This window comes from Centropristis striata, chromosome 6 (assembly GCF_030273125.1).
Source record: "Centropristis striata isolate RG_2023a ecotype Rhode Island chromosome 6, C.striata_1.0, whole genome shotgun sequence".
Classification (NCBI taxonomy): Eukaryota; Metazoa; Chordata; class Actinopteri; order Perciformes; family Serranidae; genus Centropristis; species Centropristis striata.
The window spans coordinates 39,456,933-39,483,400 of NC_081522.1; the positions used below are offsets into that span (position 1 = coordinate 39,456,933).

General features: G+C 42.3%; 1 protein-coding gene across 1 annotated transcript in view; it reads left to right on the plus strand.

Moving 5' to 3' along the window:
- The first annotated feature begins 3,479 nt into the window (after positions 1-3,479).
- crabp1a (cellular retinoic acid binding protein 1a) overlaps positions 3,480-26,468 on the plus strand; it is a 33,212-nt gene continuing 10,223 nt past the window's right edge. The window contains exons 1-2 of the mRNA XM_059335599.1: positions 3,480-3,824; positions 9,696-9,874. Of these exons, the coding sequence (XP_059191582.1) occupies positions 3,755-3,824; positions 9,696-9,874 (249 nt within the window). The 5' untranslated portion in view covers positions 3,480-3,754. The remainder of the gene's footprint in view (positions 3,825-9,695; positions 9,875-26,468) is intronic.

Sequence of the window (26,468 nt, forward strand, 5' to 3'; positions counted from 1 at the left end):
TGTATTTTTTGTGTGTTTTTGTAAAAAATAAATTGTATTTTTGGTGTTTTTTCATGTGTTATTATGTTTGTGTTTTTTTGTGGTTTTTTTGTAGTTGTTTTGTTTTTTGTGTGTGTTTTTTGTATTTTTTTGTGAATTGTCAAAATGAAAAAAATAATAACCAGGTCATATAAGTGAGGTTGTGCTGAAAACAATGATACCAACACGTCATGGTAAAGATGTTTAACTGGTTTATATACAGGCAGAATGAAAAGGAGTCAAAAACCGACAAAATAGCCCCAAACACCAAAGGGTTAATAATAAAAGCTTGAAGTAAAACTGCAGAGAGAAAAAGAAACTGGAGCTAGAAGAATAAAAAATATTCCGATACTTTGACAGTTTTGCTGCTGCAGCAGTCTGAGCTACAGACAGAAAATAACGATTGTCAAGATAAAGTTTTCAGAGAATTCTTCCAAGTGGAGGAAAGTAAATAAAGCGGGTGTGTTTAAAATAACTCCGGAGGTAAAAGCTGAACCTGCTGACAGTCTGAGTGGACGAGATGAGACACAAACTATTTACAGCTGCGTTTGTTTTATGATTCCTTTGAATTTCTCCTCCAGCAACTCACAGAGACTTTTATTATTGTTGTCTGGGTGGAAAAGTCTTCAAAAAGAGGCTAAAACTCTCCATTAAACCCAATAAAAATAACATTTATTCTATGTATTATAATGTCATCACTTATATTCAACAGTCAAGTTCACGTTCTTTTAGAAAACTGATTGTTTGTCTCTCAGCCTGCTTAAAAATAAATTGGTTTATGAATTAAGTTGAGTGGATTATAAAATGTCTGAACATGAAGAGACGTGTTTAGATTAATATGCATCATGTTTAATACAATATGATGGAAACAACAAACAAAAAAAGCTAAATAATTCATGATCAGTTCAACAAACTGTTTCTTTGATCCATATTTGTGTTGCAGATTTGTTTTGAGGCTAATTTAATCATAAGCAAATGTAATATATTGTATTTATTTACTCATCTAGTCAGAACAAAGAGGAAACTTCAACACTGCTACCCCAAATAATCTCACACAATAATACATAATTAATACAATAAATACACATTTTCCTGTTAATGTCTGGAAGGAATAAACAAAAAAACACAGAGATGATTAATTATTGGAGCAATAATGCACTCTTTGATCTGTTTTGAGGTTCAGTTTGGGGCTAATTTACTTTTGAAGTAATTAAGTCAACAGTAAAGAACAAAACAGAGCAGAAAGACCCGGAAAACCCACAAGTCTCTTTACTGACATGCCCACTTTATGTTAATAACCCACGAGTCTCCTCTTTACTGACATGCCCACTTTATGTTAATAACCCACGAGTCTCCTCTTTAGTGACATGCCCACTTTATGTTGATAACCCACGAGTCTCTTCTTTGCTGACATGCCCACTTTATACTGATAAACCACAAGTCTCTTCTTTACTGACATGCCCACTTTATGTTAATAACCCACGAGTCTCTTCTTTACTGACATGCCCACTTTATGCTGATAAACCACGAGTCTCCTCTTTACTGACATGCCCACTTTATGTTGATAACCCACGAGTCTTCTCTTTACTGACATGCCCACTTTATACTGATAAACCACGAGTCTCCTCTTTACTGACATGCCCACTTTATGTTGATAACCACGAGTCTCCTCTTTACTGACATGCCCACTTTATGTTGATAACCCACGAGTCTCCTCTTTACTGACATGCCCACTTTATGCTGATAAACCACGAGTCTCCTCTTTACTGACATGCCCACTTTATACTGATAACCCACAAGTCTCTTCTTTACTGACATGCCCACTTTATACTGATAACCCACAAGTCTCTTCTTTACTGACATGCCCACTTTATGTTAATAACCCACGAGTCTCCTCTTTACTGACATGCCCACTTTAAGTTAATAACCCACAAGTCTCTTCTTTACTGACATGCCCATTTTATGTTAATAACCTACGAGTCTCCTCTTTACTGACATGCCCACTTTATGTTGATAACCCACGAGTCTCCTCTTTACTGACAGGCCCATTTTATGTTGATAACCCACGAGTCTCCTCTTTACTGACAGGCCCACTTTATGCTGATAACCCACGAGTCTCCTCTTTACTGACATGCCCACTTTATGTTGATAACCCACGAGTCTCTATACTGACATGGCCACTTTATGTTGATAACCCACGAGTCTCCTCTTTACTGACATGCCCACTTTATGCTGATAACCCATGAGTCTCCTCTTTACTGACATGCCCACTTTATGTTGATAACCACGAGTCTCCTCGTTACTGACATGCCCATTTTATGTTAATAACCTACGAGTCTCCTCTTTACTGACATGCCCAGTTTATGTTGATAACCACAAGTCTCCTCTTTACTGACATGCCCACTTTATGTTGATAGCCAACGAGTCTCCTCTTTACTGACATGCCCACTTTATGTTAATAACCCACGAGTCTCCTCTTTACTGACATGCCCACTTTATGTTGATAACCCACGAGTCTCTTCTTTACTGAGATGCCCACTTCATGCTGATAACCAACAAGTCTTTACTGACATGCCCACTTTATGTTGATAACCCACGAGTCTCTTCTTTACTGACATGCCCATTTTATGTTGATAAACCACGAGTCTCCTCTTTACTGACATGCCCACTTTATGTTAATAACCTAATAGTCTCCTCTTTACTGACATGCCCACTTTATGTTAATAACCTAATAGTCTCCTCTTTACTGACATGCCCACTTTATGTTGATAATCCACAAGTCTCCTCTTTACTGACATGCCCATTTTATGTTGATAACCCACAAGTCTCCTCTTCACTGACATGCCCACTTTATGCTGATAACCAACAAGTCTTTACTGACATGCCCACTTTATGTTAATAACCCACGAGTCTCCTCTTTACTGACATGACATAATTCTGTGTCTGTTTTTGGTAATTTTGTGTCTTTTTAAAAAATAATAATTTTGTGTATTTTTTGGTAATTTTGTGTCCTTTTTTTGTCATTTTGTGTCTTTATTAAAGTAAGTTAGGGTTTTTTCAGTCATTTTGTGTCTTTTTTGGTCATTTCGTATAAGTTTTTAGTAATTTTGTGTCTTTTTTAATTATTGTGTGACTTTTTTAATAATTTTGTGTCTTTTTAAAATAATTTTGTGTCTTTTTAAAAAAAAAATGTGTTTTTTTTTTGTCATATTGTGTCTTTTTTTGGTCATTTCGTATGTTTTTTTTTGTAATTTTGTGTCTTTTTTTAATAATTATGTGTCTTTTTTAACAATTGTGTGTCTTTTTTGAATAATTTTGTGTCTTTTTTAACAATTTTGTGTCTTTTTTTGGTCATTTTGGGTCATTGTGAAGCACTATAAATACGCTCTAAAAGGATGAATTTAGTCCTTTTCGGTCCCCAGAGAGAGCCGGCTCGTCAGACTCGTTCTACTGTATTAATGGGACAGCTTCCAGGGGGGAGGGACCTCTCCGACTCCCATTAAAGAACAGAAGCTATAAAAGAGAGCAGACTGCAGCCGGCACTCTGAGGCGCTCGGACCACACCAGACCAGACCGACACCAAGGAGCCGGGGTGAATAAGGCAGAGCAGAGGAGACAGATCAAGAGGACGATAAGGAGACGATAAGGAGACGATAAGGAGGCGATCATCAGGAGGAGGTGACACAGAGTCAGAGAGCATCACAGCGAGGAGGAACAGGTCCTTTCTGCAGCAGACATGCCTAACTTTGCCGGCACCTGGAAGATGAAGAAGAGTGAGAATTTTGATGAACTTCTCAAAGCCCTGGGTAAGCCCCTCTCTCTCTTTTTACTGTAGCTCCTTATAAAAAAAGGCTTTTCTGCTCCTGCTGACTTCCAACAACATGCTATTGTTGGGAGAAGCTCCCTGGGAAAGAGGAGGCTGCAGGAGATGCTGCTGGAGGGGAAATCCCGTCGGCTTTACGGGAGATATGAAGCTCTGGATGCTGAATTCAGCCCAAACAGACGTGGTATTGTTACACCGGAGAGAAAGAAGGGGAGGGGGGGCAACATTATTCATGTAAAGCGTTTAAGTAGGGCATGCATTAGCCATGCCAGGGGAGGTCTCCGGAGCCCGCCGCTGCTCCCCCGTGTCCTATCTTCTCTCGCTCTTTTTTCACCCTTAACTGATGATTGTGATGCTTCAGATCTGGACCAGTTTTAACTGGGTCACTCGATTGTGTTGCAGCGTTTCGTCACGCCGGGACGAATGAAACAGACCGGACACATCAAAAGGCTGTGTGTCTTTAGAATAATGTCCCGCTGGGAGGACAGCTTCCACAAACTCTCCAGGAACTGTTGATTATTATTAATATTAACCCCTCCATCAAAGGGCAACGCTGACTTTTCTCAGTGAAACACAGTCCAGGTTCTACTGTTTATCAAGAAGTTCCAGATTTATACTAAATTATTCCTGTCTGGGGCAGTTTAACACTTAATTTTGATAATAAGGTCTGTTTCAGTGCTTGTTTTTACATATTATTATTAATGTCAATGATACTTTTATAGAGCTTTTTCACACAATAGATGTAGCTTCTTTACAATTAAAAATAAAAATGGATGGATGGATAGAGCAAAAGCAAATTAAATTATGAAATACATATCAAAAACGTGACAAATATTCACTAAAAATCTGTTTACACAGAGCAGAGAGGAGAGGACAGGAGTGGAGAGGCTGTTTACACAGAGCAGAGAGGAGAGGACAGGAGAGGCTGTTTACACAGAGCAGAGAGGAGAGGACAGGAGTGGAGAGGCTGTTTACACAGAGCAGAGAGGAGAGGACAGGAGAGGCTGTTTACACAGAGCAGAGAGGAGAGGACAGGAGAGGAGAGGCTGTTTACACAGAGCTGAGAGGAGAGGACAGGAGAGGCTGTTTACACAGAGCAGAGAGGAGAGGACAGGACAATATGTGGAGCAACTTGTTGATGAATGTTTGATTCACCAAAATAAATCTCGTTTGTTTATAACAACAAGTGTTCCTGGCGGTATTTTAGCACGTCGTCCATCCGTGAACACGTTGAGTCACATCTGCCGCAGCAGATCACTCGTCTCTCGCTCTGACATCAGCAGCTCGCTGACGGTAACACGGCCACAACGATCTGTTGACTGGGAGGTTTCTGCTGTAACCAGGCAGCTGATCTCATCTGTGTGTGTGTGTGTGTGTGTGCTGATGATAATTTTTAATCCAATAATTGGTTTGAGCAGCAAAAATAAGAGTTTAAGAGCTGATATCTAGACATTTTCCATGGTATTATTGATAATAACCAAAATCCTTAACAAGAAAACCATGGAAAATGTCAAGATATCAGCTCTTAAATTAAACTCTTATTTTTGCTGTTATCATTATATTTGTACCTTTAGTTGTACCAGGCATTAAAGTGAACAAGACATTGAAGAGAACAAGGTGGTCTAATAATTCTTTCCATGACTGAACATTTAGTTTATGTTTAGATCTCCGTCCTCGCTGCTCTACAGTCTGATCTGCTCTCTGCTGTTTCAATAAACAAACATGGAGACAGACGTAACACCGAACTTGATGCTTCAAACTTCCACAAACCAACGTTTCCGAGGTTCCCAGATGACTGAGCAGAAAAATAAAAAAAATAAAATAAAAATATGGATAATATAGAGTAAATATCTGTATTTCAGTTAAGAATAAATTATGTTTTTTCTAGCGTAACTGTATCCCAAATCGGACACCGTTCAGCTAAGATTCTATCAAAATTTCAAATTAAATACTAAATAAAAATGATCATATTATGCCTCAAATTAATTAAATGGTGTAAAACTAAAGTCTAACTTCTTATCTTTCGAACCGTATATTGTTTTAAGCTTGTACGTTAGCCTCAGGTTTAACAGAGTCGGCTAAAGGAAGCTAATGCCGGTGAATTAGCTGTGAGCTAACTGTATCCCAAATCGGACACAGTTCGGCTAAGATCCTATCAAAATTTCACATTAACTACTAATATAAATGATCATGTTATGCCTCCAATTAATTAAATGGTGTAAAACTAAAGTCTAACTTCTTATCTTCCGAACCGTGTATTGTTTTAACCGTATACATTAGCCTCTGGTTTACCGGAGTCGGCTAAAGGACGCTAACGCCAGTGAAGTTTGAAAAGACAGTTTGAAAGATCCAATTAATGCCCCAAATAATGATTTTCAGTCTCAATGAATCTGTTGACTGTTGTTTTAATGAATACCTTTTGGTGAAAACGCTAAAATCTGAACTCACGTTGCAAATAGAACATATAACAGGTAAAATGAGGATAACATCTAGACCAGGGGTCTCAAACTTGCGGCCCGCGGGCCAGTTGTGGCCCTCGTGATGATATTTTGTGGCCCCCACCTTGATATGAAAGTTTAATGGGAGTTTTATAAGAATGGCACTTTACCTTGCTGTGTGTGGAAGGTCCCTTTACGTAATTACTTTTTTGGGTAATTTTGTGTCTTTTTAAAAAAATAATTTTGTGTCTTTTTTAAATAATTTTGTGTCTTTTTCGCCAAAAAAATAAATAAATACAGTGTAAGGTTAGGGCGAAAAGCTTTGAGGTTCGGCAAAAAAAAGTCTGATTGTTAAAATCCAAGCCAATCTTTTGAGACATCAGATGCTCATCCATATTAATGCTGTAAAACACAGGATGGCGTGATGAAGGGCGGGGTCGAGCCGTCTCAGAGCGATCTCTCAGGACGAGGTGGGGAAACATTATATGCAAAGATATTCTGATATTTCTGGTGGTAAAATAAAAAAGATTCTGGCAGGACATGAAGCCAGATGGCCTTGCAGAGTGAAACCGGGCATGACAAAGTGTGACCAGGAGCCGGGCGGCGCCACCCGCAGGACCGCCGCCGCCCCGCCAGACAAAAGGCGAGCCGGCGCCCACCTGCCCCGACATCCTCCACACTTTATTTTAGGTTTTTTGGGGGCGAAATAATCCCTCACACAGACTTCAGCGCCCAAATTCCACAGATTTCTGTCTGTAAAACATCTGCTGTCATTCTTTGTTAGAATTTCAGGTTCCTGTTCCCAGAAACACAAAGAGACGTGCAGCCAGCACGTGCCTCTATATTTAAGGTCTGGAGTCTGATCGGAGCTGGCATGAGGGCCTGCAGAGGTCTGAGACTGGGAGGGGTCGAGGGGAGAGCAGCAAAACAACAGAATGCTCTGGAAAATTTTAGCACCAACAGAACAAAAAGAAGCCTCATCTCTCGCTCTCTTTTCCTGCTTTTAGTGCTGATTTGTGTCAGAGATGCAGCTGTTTACATCCTTTATTCCACATTCATCTCTCATGATTAAAGTTGATTTAAGGAGGAATTATCTACAACTCTCATTGACCTCAGTCTGCAACCATTAAAACAAGCCCCGTGTCTTTAATCTGTGTTAAAATTACACAAAATTACACTTTTAAATTACGTGCAATGCAAAAAAAACTAGTTCTGCTGCATCTGATATTCACAAAAATAAAAGCAGCGCCCCCTAGTGGCTGCATGACATCATAAGGTTCACTGAATTGCAGTTTTTGGTACTACCGCATTATAGGCTTCACAGCTCAGGACTTCTCAGGAGGTTGCCGCTTGGGTTGCCGTTTGGTAACCTCTCACGCTTCCAGTGGACGGAGACAAAAGTTAACACTGCAGGTTTAATCCTCAAACACTTGGATCTCCTCGCGGTAAAACAATAACACAATTAAGTAATGGGGGCTGCTGAGTTTTTTGGGAGAAATTGGATGTTTCTGGGTAAGCCAAATAAATATCACCGTTACCAACAATCGTTAACAAAATGACCGTGAAAACACTTTTAAATTACGTGCAATGCAAATAATCTAGTTCTGCTGCATCTGATACACTCAAAAATTAAAGCAGCGCCCCCTAGTGGCAGCAGGACATCGTAAGGTTCACTGAATTGCAGTTTTTGGTACTACCGCATAGGCTCCACAGCTCAGGATTGGGAGTGGATGGAGACAAAAGTTTACACTGCAGGTTTAATCCTCGGGTCACATGACCTGATGATGTCATCACGCTGTGAAACCCTCAGCAGTGTTTCCTGCCGTCAGCTTCCCTCTAAAGTTTTGCTTCAGTTTGTGTTTGATGATGAAGTAAAACCGGAGATAAGCTCAAATATATTTAGTATAAAATATAGAACTAGAAAATTTCCTCTGGGGAAATTTTGAAAGGGCCACGGGGGCTACTGCCGGTGTGTGTACACTATGATGAGACTCTTCAGAGATTTCAAACTATGCCCTTTAACCTCAAAATGTTTGTGTGTGTGTGTATGTGTGTAGCGAAAATCGCATAAAGTTACCTGTGTGTGTGCGTTTGTGTGTGTGTGTGTGTGTGTTTGTCTGTGTAATTAAAATCACATAAAGATCAAAGCAATCAACAGAATTAACTGACACCTGTGACAGCAGCCAGTGGACAGAGGTCCAGGACTGGAATTTCTGGCCTCGAACAGACAGCATTTTTGGCAAAACCATAATACCTATCATTGATCCGACTTCACTTTGAGCGTCCTGAGTTCTTCCTGAACGTCTACATATGTTTTTTGTGAAGAAAAATTTAAAAATAGCTTTGTTAGAGCGATCTAAAAAAACTGTTTAATCTCAGACAGCTCAGACATCTTCCTGCGTTTTTAATATGGGAGCCAATGAGGCTGTTGGTGGTGTTGGTGGAGCATCTCTGCGTCTTACGCCCAAACTATAACTCTGACAGCTTTACCAGAGGATTGTGAGTGAGAAGACAAATTTTCCTACGTTTCTATGTATAAATTATTTCTGTAGAGTGGAATTTGCGGCCTTGAGCGCAGTTTTAAAATTTATTTTTTGACAGTTTTACCTCTCCCTCTACACTCGTCACACACTGTGACATGAACATTCCGTGCAATACACACCCATTATAATCTCAGAATTTCTCCAAAAATGATCATGGTCATTGAACATGGATTGATATAAAACTATATGACCTATCGAAACGTGGATTAATACACCAATACACAAGACTTGTGTCTACTGTTTAAAGTTTAAATGGAGTCTCTAGGTGAAATTATGCCGGAGAAGTAGACGTTTAAAAATCTCCAATTATTGTTCTTTTTCACTCATTTTTTGTCGCCCGTCCCATTCATTTCAATGCAAAATTTTGGGCAGTTTTTCGCGACGCAAAATACGAAAAATTCGTATTCCGTAGAGAAAAGTAATAGCACACCGATCCCGATCAAACCGCACGATTTGATATGTAATTTGTCCTGCAACTCTTCAAGTTGTAGGACTAGTAGCGGGCCGAAATTGCGTCCGGAAGAGGAAGAAGAAGAAATCCACAGTATAACAGTAGTGCTCAGGGCAAAGTGCTATATACTGGTCCCCTACAGCTATTGCTGTAGGGGACCAGTGCTCGGTGCGATTGCCCCGAGGCCCTAATTACAAAAAAACTAAAACTAACACTAAAACTAATAAAAACCAAACTAAAACTAAGCATTTTCCTAAAAAATAAAACTAATTAAAACTAGCAAACTCACTCTAAAAACTCATTAAAACAAACTGAATTTGAAACTAATGAAAAACTATTATATTATCACCTCGTCCTGTACTTAGAGGCAGTAAACCCTGTGTACTAACGTGATGATGATGTTCTCCGCTGGTTCCTCTCAGGAGTGAACACCATGCTGAGGAAGGTGGCGGTGGCGGCAGCCTCCAACCCTCACGTGGAGATCCGTCAGGACGGCGAGCAGTTCTACATCAAGACCTCCACCAGCGTCCGCACCACCGAGATCAACTTCCACATCGGGGAAGAGTACGACGAGGAGACGGTGGACGGGAGGAAGTGCAAGGTACGACTCAAACTACTACAGTTTCACTCTCTGGAGCAGGGGTCTCAAACTCAAATTACCTGGGGGCCGCTGGAGGCAGTATCAAAATGACCGAAAAAAGACACAAAATGACCAAAAAAAGACACAAAATGACCAAAAAAGACACAAAATTACTAAAAAAAAAGACACAAAATGACTGAAAAAAGACTAAATTACTTAAAAAAGACACAACATTACCAAAAAGACACAAAATTACCAAAAAATACACAGAATTACCAAAAAGACACAAAATTATTTTAAAAAAAAAAGACACAAAAAAATAGTAATTAAAGGGACCTTCAACACACGACACGGTAAAGTGCCATTCATATAAAACTCACATTAAACTTTCATATCAAGGTGGGGGCCACAAAATATCGTCACGAGGGCCATAACTGGCCCACAAGCCACGAGTTTGAGACCCCTGCTGTAGATGTTATCCTCACTTTACCTGTTATATGTTTCTATTTGCAACGTGTGTTCAGATTTGCAACATTTAACAATCCTTCATTGAGCATGATTGTGTTTTGAAAGTTCAGATTTTAGGGTTTTTTTTGGTTCCTTTGGGTTCAAAATGTGAGTCAAGTGAAATAAATAATAACCAGGTCGTACAGGTGAGGTTCTGCTGAAAAACATGACACCAACATGGCATGGTGAACATGTTGTAAGTGGCAGAATGAAAGTATTAAAAAATGGACAAAATAGCCGGAGATGGGTTAAATACATAAATAAATGTCTAAATATAATATAAATGCAATAAATATATAAAATTCTGCATAACACGTACTTTTACTTTTGGTACTTTAAGTACATTTTGATGCTTTTGTTCTTTACTTCAGTAAGTTAGGTTTATTTATTTATTTTCACAGTTATAATGACATAAAATGACAAAGATAACATAATGTAAAGTTATGCTCCTCCTCCTCCTCCTTCTCCTCCTCTCTCCTTTCTCCTCCTCCTCCTCTCTCCTCTTCCTCTCCTCCTTCTCCTCTCTCTCTCTACTCCTCTTCTCTCCTCCTCTCTCTCTCCTCCTCCTCCTCTTCCTCTACTCCTCCTCTTATAAGTTAGTTATAAGAAAGTAATAACAAACTAATAGAAAAAACACACATATAACATCAACAACAAGCTATAATGACAATAACAAAAATAACAATATAAAAACAAAATTATGAACATGATATAAAAGTGTATTTATGTGTGAATTAGAGTTTTAAAACAGTGTCTATTAGTTCTTTTACTGCAGTATTTTATTTATCTGACTGGATTATTCTGCAGAAGAAGCTTCCAAAAAAACTGATGTAATACAAGCAGCTGAAGTGTGTGTGTGTGTGTGTGTGTGTGTGTATGTGTGTGTGTGTGTGTGTGTGTGTGTGTGTGTGTGCAGCACAGATATTCTTCATGAAATATAAACACAATTCCTGGACGTGTATTGAACCGTTTTCTTGTGATGATGTTAAATGTTAAATCTGTTTTAACAGCCGAGAAACTTCAACATCTGCAGAACTCTAAAGGAGTCTTTCACACACTCTGTATTCTGTGTGTGTGTGTGTGTGTGTAGGTGTGTGTGTGTGTGTGTGTGTTAAAGGTCTTCAAAGCGGTCTGAGTGTTATCGTTGAAGAAGGGTGAATGAAATATTAATCCGTGTGTGTGCAGAGTGATCATTGGTAGCGTGGTCACGTCGTCAGCTGGATCAGAGTTTCTGTGTGAAGCTGTTAGAGCCTGAGGGACCAACCTGTCTCACCTCCTCACAGACAGACAGACAGACACACAGACACACAGACAGACAGACAGAGAGACAGACAGACAGTTACTCTTTTTATTCTTTATCCTTCAGGAACATCAGGGGATCTCGAGGCTCTCAACTCATTTAAAATTCTGAGAAGATACGTGCAAAACTCTAACATGACGGGACTTTAAAAACAGGAAAAACACAAAGAGTGACTATAGTATATAGGTGTATATATATATATATATATATATATATATATATATATATATATTCACTATACTATATGCACTCTGTGTTTTTTATATATATATTTATACACACACACACACGGAAGAAATAGAAATAGATGTACATTTTTCAAAACACTATTTTTATTTATGAAATCAAAGTCCCTTAAAATAAGAAAACTGAGCCATTAATATATACTTTTTACTTTTATCTATGAAATAAAGGTCCCTACAATAAATAAATGCCAATAAAAGTGCTGAAATTAATAAAGCAATAAATATAAAAATTTATTCTAATTGTTTTTAAGTGACTTCTTTTATTTATGAGATAACAGCCCCTTAAATTAATTAAATACATTTGAATTATGAAATAAAAGTCTCCACAGGAGCAAATATATATATATATATATATAGACCTTTATTTCATAAATAAAAGTTACAAAAATATAAAATAAACATTAATGGCTTCTTTTTCTTATTTTAGGCGACTTTTATTTCATGAATAAATAGTGTTTTGAAGAATGTACATATATATTCTTCCTCAGTAAACATATGGAGGAGATATGTGAGTTGAGTGAAGAAGAAGAAGCTGCTGCTGATTCACCACGACATGGTTTACATTAACATCTGTTTATCACCGCGTTGCCTAGCAACCAGACAGAAGGAGACACTTTGTTTTGGTCTCAGTGAGGTAAACAACAACAACATGTCCCCACACACAGCAGCAGCTCATTGACTGATAAACTACATTAGTTTAATTAGTTTAATCAGGTGGTTTGTCTACAAACTGGATCTTTTAGGCCAGAAGGTTTCCTGCAGAGACGAGCGCTGCTGCAACCAGACCTGAATAATTTCTTGATGGGAATGCACAGAGTAGGTTATGTCAACTTTTAGTGAAACTTATGTTTTGAAAACATTGTCCGTTTTTAGATGTCAGCAAAAAAAAGAAAAAAAAATCACACCTGTGGTCATATTCAGGTTTTATGTATTTATTTTCCTCTTGAAATGAGGCCTAATTTTGTATATTTGACTAAAATTGACCAATAATAATGAAAAAAATATGAAAATTATATATCAATTTTTTGGTCATGAGTTGCCTTAAAAGGTGAAAAAAAAAAGTTGGTAATAATTTTTTTCTACATGTCCTAAAACCAGTCTGCTGTCATGGGGTTAACTCTCTGGAGTTTTGTTCTGTTTCCTCCATGTCTGAATCTTTCCATCCTGCCTGTATTCACCACTTAAAACATGTTTAAATACCATGTAGGTATATTTTTTCACCTATATGACCTGATAATAATAATTGATTTTTTATTCTGACTTACTGGATCAACATTTAGAACCAACAATTTTGGTCATGTTGTACATTTTCTAAATCATTTTGTGTCTTTGTAAGTCATTTTATGTCGTTTTTGGTTGTCTGAATGGACAAGATGGCGCCAGTATGTTTGGCAGCTCGTCGGTCGCGTCAGACGCTGTTGGTTGTATTGTTTGCTGTTGCCCTGTTCATCTGTTTCTGCTGTCCGAATGTGTCGGCTCTACTTATTTATGATCGCCAAACTCTTCTTAACATCCGAGCCTCTGCTGAGACGGAACTGAGAAGACACGATCCGGCGGACTGGACCGCAAATCTCCCTCCCCTGCTGGCGGATATCCCAGCTCACCTGCGCCGCACACCTTGCGCCACTCCCTGGAAGAAGCGGCAAAAAAGACGAGGGAAACGGGCCGGTGTGCTGGTGAAAGTTAAGGCTTACCTGTCGGCTTCCTGTGTGTCCGACCCTCGCCTCAGACGTGAAGGTCTGTGTTATTCCTCTGCTGTGAGATGTTCACTGCAGCTCAGGAGTCCCTGGATACGAGCTGTAGCTCCCAGCCCTCCTGCTGGTGCCTCCGAATGGACGTTTTCTGCCGGCCCGAAAAGGATCTCTCTACCTCAGGGCCTGCTACTGATGCAAAGCTACTCTTCTCCCGGTCTGACGCTGTCGCCCAGTCCGCTGCTCTTCCCTGCTGCTTCACCCGGACCCCCGGTGGCTCCAGCCGTCCATGGCCTGACGTCGGCGTTTTCTCCTGGACACCACCGAGCGCGCAGAAGCGGCGTTGTGCGCACAAACCTCCGCCCGCTGAGCCGTGCCGCGACATCGACCACCGTGACTCCCCAGGTCACACTGAAGATAGCTTTGATTAATGCTAGATCGCTAGCAAACAAAACGTTTCTCCTGAACGATTTTTTCACATCCCGTGAACTGGATTTTATGTGCCTGACGGAGACGTGGATACATGCTGGTGAGTCCATAGCCTTCTCAGAAATTCTCCCTCCTGGCTTTACTTTTCTTAGCTCTCCGCGGACGACTGGGAAGGGTGGTGGAGTAGCTTGTGTATATAAATCCTGTTTCCACTGTCGGCAGATTCCATCTGTCACATTTGCCAGTTTTGAGCTGCAGCTTTTTGAACTTAATTGTTCTCCTCCAATGTTGTTTGCAGTAGTGTATCGTCCTCCGAAACATAATAAGGAGTTCATACAGGATTTTGAAAGTTTCCTCTCTGGTGTTATGGTTGACTATGAACATGTTTTAATTCAAGGTGATCTGAACATCCATGTGTGTTGTGAGACCAAACCTCTGGTAAAGGACTTCCTATCTCTGATCGACTCTTTTAACCTGACCCAGTGGGTTTCTGGCCCAACACATGAAAAAGGACACACATTAGACCTAGTGTTGTCTCTAGGAGTGCCTGTTTTTGTGGACGAGATCTGTAGTAGCGCTTGCATTTCTGATCACCTGCCTGTGTTGTTCTCTGCTACTGTCCCTTGCTCTGTTGTTGAAACTCGTCCTGCTCCTCGTCGTTACCGTGTTATAAACTCGGATACTACACTGATGTTTTCCATGGCTTTCGATGATTTTGTAAGTTCACACATGGATGAGCTGGGTTGTCTGTGTCCTGAAGAGCTTGTAGCTATTTTTGACACAAAATGTACTAGCATCCTGGACTCTATCGCCCCTATGAGGAAAAAATCTGTCAAGGCCCTGTCTGAACCGTGGATAAATGACTCTATCCGAGCTCTCAGGCGCTCCTGTAGGCGTGCTGAAAGGAGGTGGAAGAAAGATAAGCTACACGTATCTCGTGGAATAATGCAGGACTGTCTTCTGGAATATCAGAATGCTGTTAAAGCTGCCAAAGCAGGTTACCTCTCAAACCTTGTCTCAAACAACATCAACAGGCCAAAGGTTTTGTTCAATGTTCTGGACTCTCTTGTAAACCCATGCACCACTGATCCCATTGTGCCATCACCTGCTCTCTGTAACAGTTTTCTTGATTTCTTTGTCAACAAAATCTCTGCTCTGCGATCAGTACCGCCTCTTGTTGCCTCTGACCCCTCCAGCTCCCCGATGTGCCCTGCTGTTTTTGACCAGTTTAAACCTTTATCGCTGTCTCAGCTGTTGGATGTAGTGCAGAAACTACGCCCCACAACTTCCCCTTCTGATAGCTTTCCCCCTCGTCTCCTAAAAAAGGTTTTTAATTCTGTGGGCTCATTCATTTTATTACTGTTTCATGCTTGTTTTAGCTCAGCCTGTTTTCCCGCTCCTTTTAAGCATGCTACAGTGCAGCCACTTATCAAAAAACCTAGCCTTGACCCATCCATCCTTGCTAATTTTCGGCCTATCTCTAAACTCCCCTTTCTGTCCAAGGTGTTAGAGAAGGTAATGGCTACCCAGCTGGTATCATTTCTGGAAAAAAATGACATTTGCGAAAAGTTCCAGTCTGGTTTTAGACCTCGTCATAGTACAGAATCTGCCCTTTTAAGAGTTTTTAATGATCTTATTTTAACTGTTGATTCTGGATGTGCTGCCATCATGGTGACATTGGATCTGACTGCTGCATTCGACACGGTAGATCACAGGACCCTGCTCTCACGCCTGGAGCATCATGTTGGTATCAAGGGTGCTGCCCTCATGCTGCTCCAGTCCTACCTGACCGATAGGAGTTTCTCCGTGCATTTGGGAGATTTCTCTTCTAGTGTGACCCCTCTTACTTGTGGGGTGCCTCAAGGGTCTATTCTAGGCCCTTTACTGTTCACATTGTACATGTTGCCCCTTGGTTCCATTCTCCGCAAACATAATGTGTCTTTTCATTGTTACGCTGATGATGTTCAGATTTATCTTCCTTTACAAATGAATTGTAAAGACTCTGTACACTCTTTACTGGACTGCATAGCTGACATCAAGACTTGGATGAGCCTCAGCTTCCTAAATCTGAATGACAGCAAGACAGAGGTCATTGTGTTTGGGCGTCATAATCATTACAGTGACTGTGCTGATGCTCTGCCCCCCTCCTTGGTTTCAAAAAAGTGCTCTGTCATTAAGAGCCTTGGTGTCACTTTCGACAGTGATTTTAAACTAGATAAACAAATCGGCTATGTGGTCAAAAGTGCCTTTTTCCAGCTGCGACTTCTGGCCAAGGTAAAACCGTACCTCTCTTCTAGTGACCTGGAGAAGGTTATTCATGCTTTTATCTCTACAAAGCTGGATTTTTGCAACTCGCTGTATGTCGGTCTAGACCAGCGCTCTTTGCGACGCCTGCAACTCGTACAGAACGCTGCAGCGCGTCTTTTAACAGGCACAAAGAAACGGGAACACATCTCCCCAGTTCTGGCCTCTCTACACTGGCTTCCTGTCCGTTTCAGAATAGATTTTAAAATCCTGATGTTTGTTTTTAAAATTTTAAACGGATTGGCTCCAGCATATTTGACCGAGCTGATACAGATTCACAGACCGACCAGAGCTCTGAGGTCTGCAAATGAGTCCTACCTGGATGTGCCTAAATGCAGGCTAAAAACTAAAGGCGATCGCTCTTTTGCAGTGGCTGCCCCGAAGCTGTGGAACAGTTTACCGCTGCATATCCGGTCGTCAAAGACACTGGACAATTTTAAATCTTCTCTCAAGACGCATTTTTTCTCCCAGGCCTTTGAACCTGCGTGAGAAGAAAGTTTGTTTCTGTGTGTTGTGTTGGATTGCACATCTCATGTCATATATTATTAGATTAAATTGTCTTTTATTTTTATTTTGTGAGTTTATTGTTATTCAATTATGTATCTTGTATTGCATTGGATTTTTTGTTGTGATTCAGTTATGTAAAGCACTTTGGTCAACCTTGGTTGTATATAAAGTGCTCTATAAATAAACGTGACCTTGACCTTGACCTTTGGTCATTTTGTGTCTTTTTTTAGTCATTTTGTGTCTTTTATTGGTCATTTTGAGTCTTTTTTTAGTCCTTAAGTCCAACACAATTTTTTTTTTTTACTTTTAAAACACTATCATGCTCAATAAAGAATTTTAAATGTTTCAAATGTGAACAAAGGTGTCAAATCTACCATATAAGAGGGTTCCATCCAGTTCTATCATTTGATACTAAATCTATTTGAGCTTGTCTCCAGTTTTACTTGGTATATCATCATCAAACTGAAACTGGCCTCATGGAGTTTACAGCCAGAACTTTAGAGGTAAATGTACAGTAGGGCTCCACGCTGCTTTGTTTTATACTCTGATGGAGGCAACAAGTCTTCTGGAGACTCGGGAGCGATAACTAAACGAGAGTGAAGTGTAAAGAAGAGACTTTGGGTCACATCAGGCTGAAATCCATCTTCTTGTCTTTATGTTTCCTGTGACGGTGTGAACTCAGTCAGAGGACAGACGTGACCTATTTCTGGTCCAGGGAGACAGAGTGTCTGTGCCCCGGGGCATGCTGGGTAATGGGCAGGCGAGACGACGCCTCCAGTCCACTTGTCACCACACATCGACTTGTTGGGTTTGAGCGTCGTGGAAGGTGTTGAGACCGAGTCGTTGTCGTGGTGATTTAAATCTGACAAAGGTCAGTTATCAGGTGATTTATTACAGACAGGGTGACGGTTCTGACGCTGCAGAAATGAGGTTGATCAGGAAAAATGTGTCAATCATGGTGAGATGAGGAGGAGAGCATAGAGAGCTGCAGTCTGAGGTCACAAACAATGAATTCACAACATTAAAACGTCTTTGTGTGGGTTTAAACAAATTATTCTCAAATTATTCTTTAAATCAACACTGTGAAGTTGAGGGACAGAAAACTGAAATGAGCTGAATGAAGCAGTAAACAAGTTAGTTTACACATCATTTCTTTAGAAAATATGGTTAATATACAGCGTATTTAATTTACATATATATAATTATATTACACACATACACACACACACACACACACACACACACACACACACACACACATATATATGTATGTATATATTTACATACTGTATAAATTTACATATATATGTATATATGTAAGTTAAATACACTGTATATTAACCATATTTATAAAGAAATTATGTCTATATATTATATATGTTTGTGTGTGTGTGTGTGTGTGTGTGTGTGTGTAAAATGACTTCACTGCAATTTAATTTATTTAATTTTAATTTTTGTATTTTTAAAAATATTACAGTGCATTTTTTTTTACAGTGTACTAATTGTTTACAATATTCATTTAATAAAATAAAAAATCCAAATGTTAAAAAATAAAAATAAAATGGTGGCTTTAGTCTGATAAAAATAGTTGTGGATGATTAGAAAAAAGAGACACAAGTGAAAAACTAAATATTTTTTTTTTCTTTCTCTTATATCTGTTTTTTAATTATAATTGTATGTGAAACCTACTTGGCAATAAACACAATTCTGATTCTGATTCATATATTATATTATTTTTTTTATTTTTTTTTACATTTTCTGAAACCAAACAACGTGTGACTCTGATCTGTCGGCTTCTGATCAGATTAAACTCTTTCTCCAGAAAACAAGTGTCACGTTCATCTTCACCGTCACAGTTCCATAATCTTAACAAGATCTCACTGTAAGATTGATTTGGTTTATTATTCTGAGCCGAGATGAAATCTGCGGCGTCGCTCGGCAACAAGCACATTGTGCTCCTGTGTGGCGCTCACACGCAGGACTGGAGGCGACCTGCAGGAGGTGACCTGCAGGAGGCGACCTGCAGGAGGCGCCGCCCGCCGGCTCTGGCGCTGGTCAGACGGGTGTTGGCGGACTCTCAGGTGGAGCGGTTGCCGAGCACTCGGAGGGTTTTGGCCTCAGCCGGCTTCCCGCGGTTAAAAGGGATTACACGCTGATCTGAGCCTGGCGAGGAGCCGAGGGCTGATTAACGGCGCCACGAGGTTAAAAAGCTCCGGTTGATCTGAGCGAGGGCGCCGGGGCCACGGGAAGAGACGGACGGGCGCCATGATGAGGTCACGGTGTCGATAATGGATGCAGAGTTTAAAAAAAACAAAACTTTTTCATCTTAATTCACCAACAAGACAGCAGGTCACTTCTGGGCAGAGAGACGCCAAAAATATCAAACATTTATCAGAGAAAAAAACTGTAAAAACAGTGTTATCGTCAACGGTCCTTGGAAGAGGTCAAAGGTTACACAAGTTTGTTATAAACGGTGTCGTAGAAAATCTTTAAAGAAAAACACTTGACAACCAGGTAGATTCAAATTACAGCCTTGTGCGGGATTTATTTTTAAGTATCGAAAACAGATACAGATGCCAAAGGTGACAGACAACTCTGAGGAGACAACGCTTTGTGTTTCTCTTTTTTAGTTTTCAGGTTTGTGCGTCATTATTTCTGTGTAACTAAAGTTCAACATCCTGTAATTTCCTGTTATGTTCCACTTTTGATGTAAGAGCACACTTGGGAGGTCAGATCCCGATTCTAATGTTATCGTATCAACCAGAGCATCCGCTACAGATATGCTAGGCTGACTTGTCTAATGAGTTTTTCCTTTCCCATAAAAACTGAAATCCTACCTTGTGCCAGGTCATGCAATCATGCATTAATTTCTTTATATTACATATATATTTTCAACGGATTTACACTACAACGGGAGGCTGTGTTGAAGTTTAAAAACAGGGAAAATGCAAACGGGTCAGAAACAGAGCTTAACGAAGAGTTAAGGAGCAGGACTTGGTGAAGGATCCATTAGTGCCACAGCTTCTAATGGAAACAATCAGTCCAGAAACTGGGAGTTCTGCACTTGGAGATTTTTTCGTTGCACTTTTGTGTCGCAAAAAAGTCTGCCTCCAACGGCCCGAGTCTGCCTCCAACGGCCCAAGTCTGCCTCCAACAGCCTCGAGTCCGCCTCCAACAGCCTCGAGTCCGCCTCCAACAGCCTCGAGTCTGCCTCCAACAGTCCAAGTCTGCGTCCAACAACCCAAGTCTGCCTCCAACAGCCCGAGTCCAGCCAACAACCCAGAGTCTGCCTCCAACATCCCAAGTCTGCCTCCAACAACCCAAGTCTGCCTCCAACAGTCCAAGTCTGCCTCCAACAGTCCAAGTCTGCCTCCAACAACCCAAGTCTGCCTCCAACAGTCCGAGTCTGCCTCCAACAGCCCGAGTCTGCCTCCAACAGCCCGAGTCTGCCTCCAACAGCCTCGAGTCTGCCTCCAACAGCCTCAAGTCTGCCTCCAACAGCCCGAGTCTGCCTCCAACGGCCCGAGTCTGCCTCCAACAGCCAGAGTCTGCCTCCAACAGCCCGAGTCTGCCTCCAACAGCCCAAGTCTGCCTCTAACAGCCCGAGTCTGCCTCCAACAGCCCGAGTCCAGCAAACAGCCCGAGTCTGCCTCCAACAGCCCGAGTCTGCCTCCAACGGCCCGAGTCTGCCTCCAACGGCCCGAGTCTGCCTCCAACAGCCAGAGTCTGCCTCCAACAGCCCGAGTCTGCCCCCAACAGCCCGAGTCTGCCTCCACCAGCCCGAGTCTGCCTCCAACAGCCCGAGTCTGCCCCCAACAGCCCCAAGTCTGCCTCCAACAGCCCGAGTCCTCCCCAACAGCCCGAGTCCAGCAAACAGCCCGAGTGTGCCTCCAACAGCCCGAGTCTGCCTCCAACGGCCCAAGTCTGCCTCCAACGGCCCGAGTCTGCCTCCAACGGCCCGAGTCTGCCTCCAACGGCCCGAGTCTGCCTCCAACAGCCCGAGTCTGCCTCCAACGGCCCGAGTCTGCCTCCAACAGCCAGAGTCTGCCTCCAACAGCCCGAGTCTGCCCCCAACAGCCCGAGTCTGCCTCCACCAGCCCGAGTCTGCCTCCAACAGCCCGAGTCTGCCCCCAACAGCCCCAAGTCTGCCTCCAACAGCCCGAGTCCTCCCCAACAGCCCGAGTCCAGCAAACAGCCCGAGTGTGCCTCCAACAGCCCGAGTCTGCCTCCAACGGCCCGAGTCTGCCTCCAACAGCCAGAGTCTGCCTCCAACAGCCCGAGTCTGCCCCCAACAGCCCGAGTCTGCCTCCACCAGCCCGAGTCTGCCTCCAACAGCCCGAGTCTGCCCCCAACAGCCCCAAGTCTGCCTCCAACAGCCCGAGTCCTCCCCAACAGCCCGAGTCCAGCAAACAGCCCGAGTGTGCCTCCAACAGCCCGAGTCTGCCTCCAACAGCCCGAGTCTGCCTCCAACAGCCCGAGTCTGCCTCCAACAGCCCAAGTCTGCCTCCAACAGCCCGAGTCTGCCTCCAACAGCCCGAGTCTGCCTCCAACAACCCAAGTCTGCCTCCAACAGTCCAAGTCTGCCTCCAACAGCCCGAGTCTGCCTCCAACAGCCCGAGTCTGCCCCCAACAGCCCCAAGTCTGCCTCCAACAGCCCGAGTCCTCCCCAACAGCCCGAGTCCAGCAAACAGCCCGAGTCTGCCTCCAACGGCCCGAGTCTGCCTCCAACAGCCCGAGTCTGCCTCCAACGGCCCGAGTCTGCCTCCAACAGCCAGAGTCTGCCTCCAACAGCCCGAGTCTGCCCCCAACAGCCCGAGTCTGCCTCCACCAGCCCGAGTCTGCCTCCAACAGCCCGAGTCTGCCCCCAACAGCCCCAAGTCTGCCTCCAACAGCCCGAGTCCTCCCCAACAGCCCGAGTCCAGCAAACAGCCCGAGTGTGCCTCCAACAGCCCGAGTCTGCCTCCAACAGCCCAAGTCTGCCTCCAACAGCCCGAGTCTGCCTCCAACAGCCCGAGTCTGCCTCCAACAGCCCAAGTCTGCCTCCAACAGCCCGAGTCTGCCTCCAACAGCCCGAGTCTGCCTCCAACAACCCAAGTCTGCCTCCAACAGTCCAAGTCTGCCTCCAACAGCCCGAGTCTGCCTCCAACAGCCCGAGTCTGCCTCCAACAGCCTCGAGTCTGCCTCCAACAGCCTCAAGTCTGCCTCCAACAGCCCGAGTCTGCCTCCAACGGCCCGAGTCTGCCTCCAACAGCCAGAGTCTGCCTCCAACAGCCCGAGTCTGCCTCCAACAGCCCAAGTCTGCCTCTAACAGCCCGAGTCTGCCTCCAACAGCCCGAGTCTGCCTCCAACAGCCCGAGTCTGCCTCCAACGGCCCGAGTCTGCCTCCAACAGCCCGAGTCTGCCTCCAACGGCCCGAGTCTGCCTCCAACAGCCAGAGTCTGCCTCCAACAGCCCGAGTCTGCCCCCAACAGCCCGAGTCTGCCTCCACCAGCCCGAGTCTGCCCCCAACAGCCCCAAGTCTGCCTCCAACAGCCCGAGTCCTCCCCAACAGCCCGAGTCCAGCAAACAGCCCGAGTCTGCCTCCAACGGCCCGAGTCTGCCTCCAACAACCCAAGTCTGCCTCCAACAGCCCAAGTCTGCCTCCAACAGCCCAAGTCTGCCTCCAACAACCCCGAGTCTGCCTCCAACAGCCCAAGTCTGCCTCCAACAGCCCGAGTCTGCCTCCAACAGCCCGAGTCTGCCTCCAACAGCCCGAGTCTGCCTCCAACAGCCCAAGTCTGCCTCCAACAGCCCAAGTCTGCCTCCAACAGCCCAAGTCTGCCTCCAACAACCCCGAGTCTGCCTCCAACAGCCCAAGTCTGCCTCCAACAGCCCAAGTCTGCCTCCAACAGCCCAAGTCTGCCTCCAACAGCCCGAGTCTGCCTCCAACAGCCCGAGTCTGCCTCCACCAGCCCGAGTCTGCCTCCAGCAGCCCGAGTCCTCCCCTGCAGCAGTTCTAATGGAAGCTGCAGCTTCTGCACGTCTTCACTCTAATGTGACGTTTGGAGTAGATTTGCCGCTGTGCCTGATATTTGTGTCCTGCTGCAGCGAGTGGGGAAATGACGAGGGAGATAATGTGATCAAACTGTGGAAAGAGATGAATCCGAGAGGGAGGGAGTGTGTTATTTTGGGCTCTGAAAGAAATGTTGTATAAATCCAACATAAAAACTTTAAACCGAGCAGGAAATGAGACGGACGCACTGTTTGTGTCTGATAATGGAAAGCCTGAACTAGAGCCAAAGGCTGCAGATGTTCTGATAAGAAAAACAATATAAAAACAAAGCAGAATTATTCTTGTTCTCAGATGTGTGTGCACAAGCTCCGGCGTGATTTTCTGGAAGAGAAAGACGATGGGTGAGAATTAGTCTGTGACTTAATGCGTGACAGAGAGAATGAGAGAAAATCCATCCGAGTCAGAGGCCGAGACGGATGCTCAGGTTAAAATGGAGCCGTGGCGAATCGACTCTCTGGGTCTCGGGCTTTATTAGTGGAGAGAAATCAGAGGGAGCTCTGCAGAAAAGCCCTGCTGTTGTTCAGCTTGGCAGCCTGCAGGGATCCGTGATGGCTTTCCTTACCTTTGATATGGTGATTAACATTTGCCTCTGAGAAACTGAGGCTGCTGCTCATAAGATACTGAACCCAACCACCAGGAAAAGTCCTCCAACCATCAGGAAAAAGTCCTCCAACCATCAGCGTGGGCGGATTCAGAGATGTGTGGGCTTTGCCTATTTTATTTTCCTGTTTTTCATCTTTTAATTGTGTGTCTTTTTTGGTAGTTTTGTGTCTCTTTGTAGGCAGTTTATGTCTTTTTTCATTACTTCATTACTATTTTTGTGTGTCTTGTTTGGACCATTTTGTCTAATTTTGTGTCTTTCTGGACGATTTTTCTCTCTATTAAGTCTTTTTGACATTTGATGGTATACAACCATCAGGAAAAGTCCTCTAAACTATCAGGAAAAGTCCTTTAAACCAGCAGTAAAAGTAATCTAAACCGTCAGGAATAGTCCTTTAAACTATCAGGAAAAGTCCTCTAAACCATCAGGAAAAGTCCTTTAAACCAGCAGTAAAAGTAATCTAAACCGTCAGGAATAGTCCTTTAAACTATCAGGAAAAGTCCTCTAAACCATCAGGAAAAGTCCTTTAAACCAGCAGTAAAAGTAATCTAAACCATCAGGAATAGTCCTTTAAACTATCAGTAAAAGTCCTCTAAACCATCAGTAAAAGTCCTCTTAACCATAAGGAAAAGTCCTTTAAACCAGCAGTAAAAGTAATCTAAACCATCAGGAAAAGTCCTTTAAACTATCAGTAAAAGTCCTCTAAACCATCAGGAAAAGTCCTCTTAACCATCAGGAAAAGTCCTTTTAACATAAGGAAAAGTCCTCTTAACCATCAGGAAAAGTCCTCTTAACCAAAAGGAAAAGTCCTCTTAACCATCAGGAAAAGTCCTCTTCTCTAAACCATCATGTTGAAAGTTTAATGTGAGTTTTATATGAATGGCACTTTACCTTGTTGTGTGTGGAAGGTCCCTTTAATTACTTTTTTTTGGTAATTTTGTGTCTTTTTTTGTCATTTTGTTTCTTTTTTGGTCATTTTGTGTCTTTTTTTGAGTAATTTTGTGTCTTTTTGGTAATTTGTGTCTTTTTTTAGTCATTTTGTGTCTTTTTTAAAATAATTTTGTGTCTTTTTTTGGTCATTTTGTGTCTTTTTTGTCATTTTGTGTCTTTTTTGGTCATTTTGTGTCTTTTTAAATTAATTCAGTTTTTTTCTGTCATTTTGTGTCTTTTTCTTTTGCAATTTTTTTGTCTTTTTTAATCATTTTGATGCTGCCTCCAGCGGCCCCCAGGTAATTTGAGTTTGAGACCCCTGGCTTAGCGTAAAGATTCACCGACCAGCTCCTCTAAACTCCACCGATTCCTTTGTTTATGTTTAATAATCAGACCAGATAAGGTTCAGGTCTTTAAACTGCCTCCAGCTCCATGTTGAACAAAGACCTGACAGTATGTAAGTCCTGTCCCCTCACACAGCGGCGCTGAGCTAATGAGATATGAGCAGTTAATGGACCCTAAACTCACCCAGATGATAAATCCTCTCCATTAACACAAATTAGCGCCACGGGGTCACCTTTGTCTCGCTCTTTTATGATTTCAGAGCTGTCTGAGTCAGTGACTTCAGGAGGAATTAGCCCTGAAGTCAAAGTCTGACTAATCCTGTTGAAGTCATCTGAAATATTGTTGAAGAATTATCAGAAGGGAGACCCCGACAGACCGGCCCACCACAACACTAATCATGTTTTTCTTTCACTCGGCTGCTGATGGCCGGCCAGGGAGGAATCAGCATCAAACACATGCTATTTTTAAAGGACTGTGATATTATTTGAGTCATTAATTCTGCCATTTTTTATGCCAAGATCTGTTAAAAATGTATAAAACTCCTCCAGAATCCCATATTCAGACCCCAAGACCTTTAGAACACCAGAGAATAATTCATGCTGTGATCTGGTTTCAGAAACGTTTGACATTTAGTGGATTTGTGCATTTTGTGTGATTGTATGTCAGCACTTGTGTTGTGTTGCTGCTTATAGTGAGTCCAGTGTGTCAGCCATCCATCCTCTGAATGCTCCAGGTCTCTAGTTGGTGGTTGTAAAGCAGGGGTCTCAAACTCAAATTACCTGGGGGCCGCTGGAGGCAGTATCAAAATGACCAAAAAAAGACACAAAATGACTGAAAAAAGACAAAATTACTTTAAAAAAGACACAAAATGACAGAAAAAAACAAATTACTTAAAAAGGAAACAAAATGACCAACAAAAGACACAGAATTACCAAAAAAAAGACAAAATTATTAAAAGGACACAAAATTATTTAAAAAAGACACAAAATTATTAAAAAAGACACAAAATTATTAAAAAAGACACAAAATTATTAAAAAAAGACACCAAATTATTTAAAAAAAAAATTAAAGGGACCTTCCACACACAACACGGTAAAGTGCCATTCATATAAAACTCACATTAAACTTTCATATCAAGGTGGGAGCCACAAAATATCATCACAAGGGCCACAACTGGCCCGCGGGCCGCGAGTTTGAGACCCATGTTGTAAAGTTTCATGAGGCTGTGTGTCAACAATTCAATTATTCATCATTTCTTTAACCTCTTCTGCTTCATCTCTCAGTTTTAATTTGGGTGTTTAGGGGGAGACAGTAGGTCAGCAGTAGATGTCTCATACAAGTGGTTTATATCATCTGAGATTATTCTGAGATGGAGCTCTGCATCTAGTTTTTTTTGTAAGGTGGCTATTCAAACGTTTAGAGGGGGGGAAAAGTCTTACAAAATTATGATATGCATATATGAAATCAATGTAGCAATCGATTTATGCAGCTTACAGACTGTTTAGGGACCCAGGATGCACAAAGATTAACTCTATGGAGTCTTGGGTTATTTTGTCCATTTTTGAATCCTTTTCATGTCTTTTCGTCATTTTGTGTCGTTTAGTCATTCTGTGTCTTTTTTGGTAATTTCTGTCTTTTTTGTGTCTTTTTTGGTCATTTGGTGTCTGTTGTGTCTTTTTTAGTTATTTTGTGTCTTTTTTTAGT